This window comes from Myotis davidii, unplaced genomic scaffold, assembly GCF_000327345.1.
Source record: "Myotis davidii unplaced genomic scaffold, ASM32734v1 scaffold271, whole genome shotgun sequence".
NCBI lineage: Eukaryota > Metazoa > Chordata > Mammalia > Chiroptera > Vespertilionidae > Myotis > Myotis davidii.
In genome coordinates, this window is record NW_006284839.1 from 3,531,566 (window position 1) to 3,542,037 (window position 10,472).

Below are 10,472 nucleotides of genomic sequence, written 5' to 3' on the forward strand. Positions count from 1 at the left end.
TGATAGATTTCACTCCAGCCTAAGTCAAGTCAGTCCACAGGTAAGACAACTTAAGGCTGGGTGTCGTGGTTTTAGTTTTCTTTGAACCACTCCAGAGACTGGCTGGCAGTGGAGAGAGGAGCAAAAGAAGCCAGGCTAGCAAGGAGGACCAGGTCCACCTTATCTAAGGCCACACACTTATGTTTGACAGTGCAGATAGCAAATACTTACATTATAATTGTACAGGCTTAGAAACCAAAATTATAAGAAATCTACTGAGTAGTTTTTTCAGCTAATGCTTATCAGTTTGGATTAAAAACAGCAAGCTGCTCATATTCTCCAAAATGATGGACTCTTCACACTGGAGCTATGACCTCAGGGAGCTATCATCCTGTGGCTTCTCACACATTATGTCTTTGGTAATTAATCACGATCCAACTGCCATTCTGCAGTGTTATGAATGTAATAGGTAGGATTAATTCCACATTTTTAATGGTTAAGGCAGAGGGGCAGAGCAAGGAGTATCTGTCTTTATAATCAAATAACTCAACAAGAAGCAGCCTGGCGTAGGTCTGATAAAGAGGTCTCTTGTCTGAGATGTACCACACCTCAATTCTTGTGCTGGCTCTGCCCTTTATTATTACTGGGACCTAAGGAAAATTGCCTAACCCTCAGGTCCGCAAGGTCTTCATCTGTAAAATGGGCCAGTGCAATATTTGCCTATAAACCTCACAGCATTTTGGAGGCTCAAATGAGACTATGGGTGGAAAAACATTTGTAAATCATAAACTGCTGGTGTGATATTATAAATAGTGTTTGAAATAATTGGTATCATGGATGGGTTTGGAGCTACAGAGAGAAAATATTACCTTCACTGAGGAGGTCTTGAAATAAGAATTAGTCCTATTACAAGACCTTCATTGTCTCTGGCAAATCATTTTAATGTCTTGATATTATGGTTTTTCTCTTTATGTAACTACTTGGATTATTTTTTGAGCACAGATGTGTGGCAGATAGCCATGAGTAACATATCTGAAAGCATCTAATATGGTAGACTGCTAGAATATATTAGTATCTTGAAAAGCTACAAGTTATTTTATGACTATCCTTGGAGTAATCCTATGAGATAACTTTCCCTTTTTATAGCTAAAGAAATTGAGGTTAGAGTTAGGCAGTTAGTAGGTGATAGGACGAGATTCATTCAAACTTCTTTCTAATTAGAGCATATATTATATTCTACCACACCATGCTCCCTAGAGAATAAATTCTTACATTTGCATATGCCAAAAGAAAAATAGGAATATGCCCAAAACTAATAAAAAGTAATATTGAATATCAACTGTAATTGAAAAATAAGATTTTTTAAAAAGAAAGATAGGAAGTCAACATAGATAACACTCAATGGGGAGGCCATCTCTATAAGTAACTGCAATGCCTACTGCTGTCTGGCCTGGTTCTAAAGCTCTTTGATAGAACCTGTGCACATGCACTCATTCTTATTCTTCAAATCCACAGGTGTCTGAAGAATTACCAGTATGTTTGCTACCTCTTTGCCGTGGGACTGGATGGGCTCTGCTATCTCTGCCTACCAATGCTTCAAAGTCTCCCACTGCTCGTGCCTTTTTCCTGTACTTTTGGCTACTTTGATGGTGCCTATGTGACCTTGATCCCAGTAGTGACTGCAGAAATAGTGGGGACCACCTCTTTGTCATCAGCACTCGGTGTGGTGTACTTTCTTCATGCAGTGCCATACTTGGTGAGCCCACCCATTTCAGGTAAGTTTCTAGAGAGAACCCCCAAACACCTCTTCTCTTTGTTGTGTTGATGTGAAAACAGTGAACTCACACACAGAAAATGAGGGTTGGAAGTAAGGTGGGGAAGAGTGAAAGAGAAAGGGATGTAAGAGCCACCAAAACATCATGATCTCACCTATATCCTTGTTTTATAATCTTCTAACCAAGTAGGGACCTTAGTCTCCTTGGAAAGGCAACATTCCAAGTTAGGGTCTTGGTTCCATTCCATGTTAATGATGAGAGCAATGGAATGGAGCAGCTGTTCAGACTTACACATTAGGTTGGGCACATTCATAGGGAAGTCTGGTGGGAGAACAGGGTTCTAATAGGAGATGGGTGGTGAGGCTGAAATGATAAGTCATAGTGAAGTGTCTTGAGTGCCAGCCAAAGGGGCCCTATATTCTTTAGAGACTCTGGATAGTATTACAGTTTTTGTGCAAAGGGGTAATATGGTAAAGAGTATATTTTAGAAAATGTGATCTAGCAATTGATCTGGTTATTCAAGGGAGAAGTAGTTAGGATTCCATTCTAATAGTTCAGGAGCAAACTGATAAAGGCCTGAACTATGGCTGATACAGCAGAATAAAAAAACTCTGGAAGCAAGAAGGAAGTTTTGTAAAAAAAACAAACAAACAAAAAACAAGAAAAAAAAAACCCAAATCAACTAAATTAAGCATATGAGGGTAAAGGAGAGAAAGAAGTCCAAAATCACTTAGAAAACAATGGCATGGTTAAAAGTAATAAGGAAGTTGGAGAAAGTGGCTTTGCCAGAAAAAAATAATGAATTTAATGTTTAGACATACTGAGATGTATGAAATACCCAATAAAATGACCAATAGCACTTTTTAGGGATGAAATCTGAACTTTAGAGAGAATATACAATTGACATACAGATTTGGGATTCATCAGACAAAGTATCTGGAATGTTTTGCAAACTTTAAAATGCTAAAGAAATTTAAAGAATGATGAAATAAGTGAATCCAATAAATACTTATTGCTTATGGACACCAACCTTGTGCTAGGCGCTGTTGCTATAGCAGCAAATGAGTCAGAACCCTGTCCCTCCTTCCCAGAGTATGTGGTCAAGACCAATTTCTCTTAGATTGAGGTCCTGGGACCACCTACATTAGACTCCCCTGATGCCTTTGTTAAAAATGCAGATTTCTTGACCATCCCTCTGTGATCTGAATCTTTGGGGGTGAGTGTCAGGAATCTAAATTCTCAGCCAGCTTTTTTGTGACAGTCCGTCTCACTTGATTGAGACGAACTGGTCCAGATTAGTACCTGCCTAAATTAAAACCAAGAGAATGATGGTCTCTGGAGACAGGCAAAAAGAAATGAGCCAAACATTTGCCTAGAAGCAAATAGGGGAATTTTTAAAAGAAGGCAGGATTTCTGCTTTAGCTGCTGCTGTGAGTAGATAGTTGAGGGTTATTGTCAAACTCCAGCAAGTGCTTAAAAGCAGCAAACAAGAGGAAACTATGGCTGCTTGATGGCTGCAGATGAAAATTCCTGGTCAGTTTAAACTCTATGATACAGGACTATATGTTTAGTGCTTCCTGTATGAAAACTGCCCCCCAAATGTTCCTACCTCCTCCCTTTATAGCCAGTTTTTGTTTGCTAACCTTTGGGAGCAGGGTCATTCTGTTAAAAAGTCATTGGACATGAAATGAAATTAGGATTCCTGGATCCTTTTGTCAATTAGGGCCTTTATTTGGCAAATCAGACACTGTACTTATTGCCAGGCAGTAGAGGGTTAGGTGTGGGTCCTTATTGTAATACTTCTGTTATTTAATTATCTTTAAAAATGACAACTCTCCTCTCAGTTCCTTCTGTTTGGTTCAGAATGCACAAGCAAGTCACAAGGTAACTATAATATTTGAGAGCACTTTGGATTGCAGGAAAGTTTGTGGGGCTTATAACAATTTTTGTATGCTATTTTTTAAAAGTATATTTTTATTGATTTCAAAGAGGAAGGGATAGGAGAGAGAGAGCTAGAAACATCAGTGATGAGAGAGAATCATTGATCGGCTGCCTCCTGCCTGCCCCACTCTGGGGATCAAGCCCGCAACCCGGGCATGCGAATTCTCATCTCCTGATTCGACCACTGAGCCATGCCGACTAATTTTACATGCCATTTTTTAACTAATGGATTTGAAGTGGGTGAGAGGAGATAGTATACGCTTCTCTGGTGGATTTTCTTAGTGTACAAGCAAACTTTGGAGGAATTTAGCTTTTTAATATAAAATAATTGCCTGCTAAAGTCTAACTTTACCCCATTGATTCTCTGATCAGTGTGGCCCATATTTTGCAAAACATATGCCCTGGTTCTCCTCAAAATTTAGAGCTGGAATAGATATTGAGATTAACCTGTTGTAACAAGAGATAAGAGGGAAAAAAGCTGTGATAACAGAATTATGCTTTCTGAAATTTGCATTTGCAACTTCTAAAATGATCTAAAGTTCTGGTTTTCAAACTGGATGTAGTACAATGACTGAATCCAATTGACAATTTGGATTCTGCTTTATCCAGAAACATGTACTGAAGACAGATGGAATATTGGTGCTGGGAATACTAATAGCATTTTATATGATTCTTTTCTCTTAACACCCTAGATAATTGATCCCAACATCAATAATTTGAATGATGCTACCATATTCATTCTACCATATTTCATAGGATTAATAATAATAATATTTAATATTTATTTTGTGGGTACAAAGAATATGACACTCTCTGGGCACTTTACAGAATAACAATCCATTTAAGAAGTTTCCCTAGAAAATATAATGCATTTTCAGCTGCTGCACAATATTTTTAGGATGTTTGCTTTTTGTGTCAAGGTTATAATGGTAGTGCTAGCAATCTGTTATTATTAGCCTTAAAAACTATTAGATTTCAGAGTGTGTAAGTAATTGAATTTTCAACTCAACAATATGATTTTGCTGTTGCTTGTTACAGGATGGCTGGTAGACACGACTGGCAGCTACACAGCCGCATTTCTCCTCTGTGGCTTTTCAATGATATTTAGTTCTGTGTTGCTTGGCTTTGCTAGACTGGTGAAGAAGATGAAAAAACCCCCGCCGCGGATCCCTGCCCAAGAATCTGATGCCAAACGGCAGCTATGGACCAACGGATCGGTGGCTTATTCTGTAGCAAGTGAATTAGATCAGAAAGACCGGGAATCTGTGGCTATGGCTGTGCCTGGTTACAACCCCACATGACCAATGGCCTTGAGCTTGGGAATCTGCAGGGCTAAGAGAGGTGGGACCACTGGCTTGTACCTGTTTCTAAAGCATTTTATTTTGGCAGAAGCATTGCCTTCCAAGGAAATTAGTATTGTTGTCCTGTTCACATATTTATAGGGGGAAATAGCAAGTAACAAAGCAAGCTGGACTGGCTCAGAGTTTCCTCATTTGGGATTGGCACTCACAATGGAACTCACAGCTTTCAGGCAGTGGGCATCACTCCATAGAGAATGTTAGGACATAGCTGATGTAGTTAGCTGTAATTAGGGGTAATTCCAAGGCATGAACAAAGAAGATGACACTGGGCAGCAGCTTTGTCTCAAACCCTCTGGGCCTCCACCTTCCTTCTTCAGTTAGAAGGTGAAGAGAATCATTGACATGTAGGTTTGTCTGCTTTAGACTGTGTGAAGGAAGGGATCAGCTGAGGTATGATAGTGGAAGGTGAAGGTGCCAAACCTTTTCCATAGTGGAGCTTCTCATTAGGGTTTTAAACAGGATTGTTAAAGAATACTTTAGATTCTTCAAGAGGATGGTTGATACAGAATGAAAGGGACTGCCTCCCCCTCCACCCTTCAGCTAGCCCTGGCCTTTGATAACGGTGGGCACCACTTTGAGAATCCAAAGAATCATAGAATGCTGTGGTTGAGAATTATCCTCAGGGTGGCTGGTAAGATCTTCTGTTTGAAATAGTGCACTGGAAACTGAAAGGCTTTCCTAAAACTGTGTCCCAGACTCTCACCTTCGTTACTATCACGTGCAATACTTATTTTCATTTAGCAAAACAACCAAGTTGCAAGGGCAATTTCTACCTTGAATGTTAACACCAACACTTGGTGTGTTTGTTTTTTTCCTCCTGGGGAAAAAAGCTCTTGTTTATGAATTGCAGACACATTCCTGTTAGGAATGGAAAAATATTGGCAGTATTCCAACTGGCCGAGAATTGAACTTTTGAATCAGCAGGTCTCTGGTGAGAGTTTTCTTTTCAGATTAGACATTTAGGTTCATCATTGCCCAAAACAGGATTTGGGGGTTTTGCCTGAAAAATATTATTCTAGAGATATTCTGAAGGTGAGATGCCTTTCTCTCTGTGTTACTTCCTGCTCAATTGTCCACTACTTTTTATCCTCATGGATACTCATTAGAAACTTAGTGGACATTTTTAGCTGAATGAGAATGTGTCAGGGGTTAATTTCAGCATCATAGTACTCTCATAAATTATAACTTTGATCAGGGGAGAGGAAGAAGTTTAAGAAGGCTAGTGGTGTGATATTTTATAATTCATAGAACACTTTAATTGACTGGATTAGAATAGTTTACTAATTCCCAAGTACTCTACTTTCCACTGGTTTGGGATAATTTCTGAGTCTTCAGATTGAAGGGGGAAGGCATGGGGAGAGAAGAGATGGCCCCCAACCTGTCTCTACTCACTTTAATTACACAGCATGATAATCCTGAACCCCAAATTATGTTACACTTTTAAATAGGGGCAAGTTATACAATTAAAAGTGGATTTTAACTATTGAACACATTTTAATTTGAACCTCAAGGAAATATTTTGACGCTGAAGGCCATTTAATCCACTGTCCTCCAAGAGACCTCACAAATGCCCTGCCAGAGGTACTGAGAGGGGAAAAAACACGGCAATGAGGAAGATTTTTTTTTTTTTTGCAATGAGGAATATTTTAGATGAACTAAGCATGTTCAGCAAGTCTTTGCACATAACTGGATTATTTAATAAAACTACATATTAATGTATTGCTTTCAGAATGAAATACTGACTTGATTTGATGGGAGAAAACTGTAATATTTCATAGTTGTTTTTCAAAGAAATTTGAATGTTATTTGTTATCTTTTTACTTAGTGTGAGAATTTAGTTGTGAACTTTGTCACCTATAATTTTTTTTTAGTAATGTATTTTTCCTTTATTTTATTTTTCCATCACCATTTATCACCATAAACCCTTTCCACCCACCTCCACAGTCACTGCACTGTTGTCCATGTCCATAAGTTCTTTATTGTTCTTTTCTTCTCTGTAATTTTAAAACAATATTTGGAAAATATCTGTAAAAAGTCAAAGTTAAAAATGAAGTTACATGTGTTTAGAAGAGCACTTTACACTAAATGTCATTTCTTGAACCTTCAAGTCTAAAGTTTTTTTAAAAATAGAAACAGTTATTAATATTATTATATATATATTTCCTAGAAGTGATCATAGTAAAATTTTATTTCTCTGGTCCTGAAATATAATTTCTCTAAAGTATTATAAATATTCACGAAAAATGAGCATAGAGATCAGAGCTTTTAAAAATTTGTATAATATATTTGAGATACTTTGACTTTATACATGCATAAATTTCTATTTTATTTTTCTTGCGGGGCGGGGGGCAGCATTTTTAGAAAACCAGTAGGGAAATATAGATCTTAGAGACTATCATTATCATCTACACACAATTGTTTATTTCAAATGGAAGGATTTGTGGAAATGATGTGTTTTATGGGATGAAGGACAAAATTGTGGTGAGATGATGCCAGATCTTAAATATTTTTTTATGTCACTGCAAGCTATACTCTGAAATTGAGTAGGAAAACAAAGAAAATTAAGTGCTATCAATACTTTTTCAAATTGTGATGTCTCTAATAGATCAGAAATTTATGCTAAATTTTCTTTTGGCAAAAGCTTAATAAAATGAGTTTATAGTCGTGTGTGGAAAAACATTTTCCCGCTACACAAGGGGTTTGGATTGGATGGTGCGTGGGCCTGTCTGAATCACACTAAGATTTAACTGGTATAAAAGATGTGGTAGCAATCAAATATTTTGCAAAACCCCAAACCATTTATGAGTACTTCCAATGTAAAGCTACTGTGCTAAGCACTTCCTATTGCTTATTTAATCCCCCGAGAGCCTAAATTATCGCCATTCTATAGGTGTGGAAACAAGCCTCAGGTCCAGTACCTTGTGAAACCCTGCAAAACTAGGAGGCTGATGCTGGAGGCTGCCTCCTTCTCTCCTGCCCGCTCCGATCATTTTCTTATGTGGGTTTAAGAAGCCCTTTGGAAACAGGCCCTCCCTTGGGCAGATAAAATCCTTTGGATTAGACTTGAATCTTCCAATTAGTATAGATGGGGAGATTCTAGGTTGAAAATTTCCAAGAGTTTTCCCAAGCCTCTGGTTCTATCAATATCACTACTTCCAGGCTAAGTGATTTAATTGGTGTCTATTGATCCAGGTTTCTCTTTGGGGACATTTGTGTGAAGGGAGTAGGGAGACAGTTGGAGAACACACTTTGTCACAAAAGAGAGTTCTGCCTTCCACATTACCAAAGTCAGCTTTCTCAGTCAGGAGTTGAGTTCTTTCTGAAGTGCCTGCACCATTGCCCAGTGACGATGAAGATGGTAATGTCAGCTTGACTCTCACCTTCCTGGTCCCAATAGGTGTAATTCTGAAATTATTTATTGAAATGAAATAGGGTGAATTTGAGGCAGATATCTGAGTTTTTCCTCCTCATACTTCAAAGTTTGAGTTTTTCTTGGAAAAAAAAACACAAAAAAAACCTCTACCAAATAATAGATTTTTATACCTATTGCCAAAGCTGCTACCTGATTGAGGCCTGACTATAAAAAAATGATACCACTGTGTTCAGCCCAGACAGACAGGCTGAATTCAATAGAGTGCCGGGGCTGGGAGCAGGATGCTGCTCACACTGGAGGCCTGAACATTGGGAAAAGATGGAGCGCATGCGCCTCATGCATGAAAAGATGGCCTTACAGGTATATAGTCACCACACAAGCTGTTTTAACTTCACACAAAAACTTTAGACTAGGGTCTGGCTAGGAGCAAAAGTTCCTGACTAGAGTCTTTTGCTTAGTCCTATGCTGGCCTCTGACTAATGGGCATTACTGACAATCAGCATGCTGCCAAGCATTTTTAAGAGTGGGTGAGAGAAGATAATAACTACTTAGTAAGCACCTCCTCAGAATCTGCCACCATGTTGTATATGGTAAGGAATTCAAAATACACATAGCACCCCCCCCCCCCCCCACGGTTTCAAGTTCACTGCCTAATTGGCAAATTGAAAGTAACACAGGTGAGAGCAACACCTAGAGTTATTAAATCCTGAGGCTAAGAGTACTGCCTACTCTGGCGTTTAGGAGAGGAAGAATCCATAGTGTGCTGGAGAAATTTGAGGAGGTTCTGAGGAACGCAGGCCAGGTATGGGATTGAAATCAGCCTCTACTCTTTTTAGGGGAAGAAGCTGGGAATAAGGGAATGGATGTTGGGCAGCCGGTTTATGTGGCTTTCTAAGGTCAATGCAGAACCACACACAAGTTGACACTAATAAGTGTTCTGGTGAGGGGACCCATAAGGGTATCTGGGACTTTTGGGATTGCTGGGATTTGGGGGTTGCACTTGGCTTCTCTAAACAGAAAAAATTTCAGGGCATTGAGTATACTTCACTAGAGGCCCAGTGCACAAAATTCATGCACGAAGGTGGGGGGGGGAGGTTGGTCCCTCAGCCCAGCCTGTGCTCTCACAGTCCAGGACCCCTTGGGGGATGTCCAACTGCCAGCTTAGGCCCTATCCCCCTGGGCCACCGCTGCTGCACTCACCAGCCGTGAGCCCGGCTTCTGGCTGAGCGGCGCTCCCCCTGTGGGAGGGCATTGACCACCAGGGGGCAGCTCCTGCATTGAGCATCTGCCTTCTGGTGGTCGGTGAGCATCATAGCAACTGGTCCTTCCACCATTCAGTTGATTTGCATATTGGGGTTTTACTATATAGGATTATTCATCTCTCAATTCTAAAAAGGGATAATTTGTAAGTTCTCTCTTTTTTGGTGTGTTTGTTCTTTATTTTTTATTTAAGTATAGTTGGTATCCAATCTTACATTGGTTATATTAGTTTCAGGTGTACAATATAGTGACTCAACACTTTTATAACTTACGTGATCACCCCACTAATTCTAGTAATCATGTGTAAACGTGTATACTTATCACAATATTATTGACTATATTCCCCTTCCCCTTTTCACCCATCCTACCATTCCCTCCCTCTGATAATCATTCCTTTGGTGTATTTGTCTTTCTCTGCCTGGTTTTTCTCACTTAACATAATACCATCTAGACCCATCCATGTTGTTGCAAATGGAAAGATTTCAATTTTTATTGCTGTGTAATATTCCGATGTATATATACCACATCTTCTTTATCCTCTCATCTATCAATGGACTCCTAGGTTGCTTCCAAATCTTGACTATTGTGAATAATGTTGGAATGTACATAGGGATGCATATATCCTTTCAAATTGGTTTTTCCTCCCTTTGGATAAATACCCAGAAGTGGAATTGCTGGTCATATGGTATATCTATTTTTATTTTTTTTGAGAATACCCATACTGTTTCCACAGGGGCTGAACCAGTTGTTTTTTTTTCTACCAGCAGTGCACAAGGGGTCCCC

The 10,472-nt window shown here is 39.2% G+C and overlaps 1 protein-coding gene across 1 annotated transcript in view; it reads left to right on the plus strand.

Annotated features, from left to right (window-relative positions):
- SLC16A12 (solute carrier family 16 member 12) overlaps positions 1-6,671 on the plus strand; it is a 28,143-nt gene extending 21,472 nt beyond the window's left edge. Inside the window, exons 6-7 of the mRNA XM_015558104.1 lie at positions 1,495-1,754; positions 4,734-6,671. Coding sequence (XP_015413590.1) covers positions 1,495-1,754; positions 4,734-4,996 — 523 coding nt within the window. The 3' untranslated portion in view covers positions 4,997-6,671. The remainder of the gene's footprint in view (positions 1-1,494; positions 1,755-4,733) is intronic.
- Positions 6,672-10,472: the final 3,801 nt, after the last annotated feature.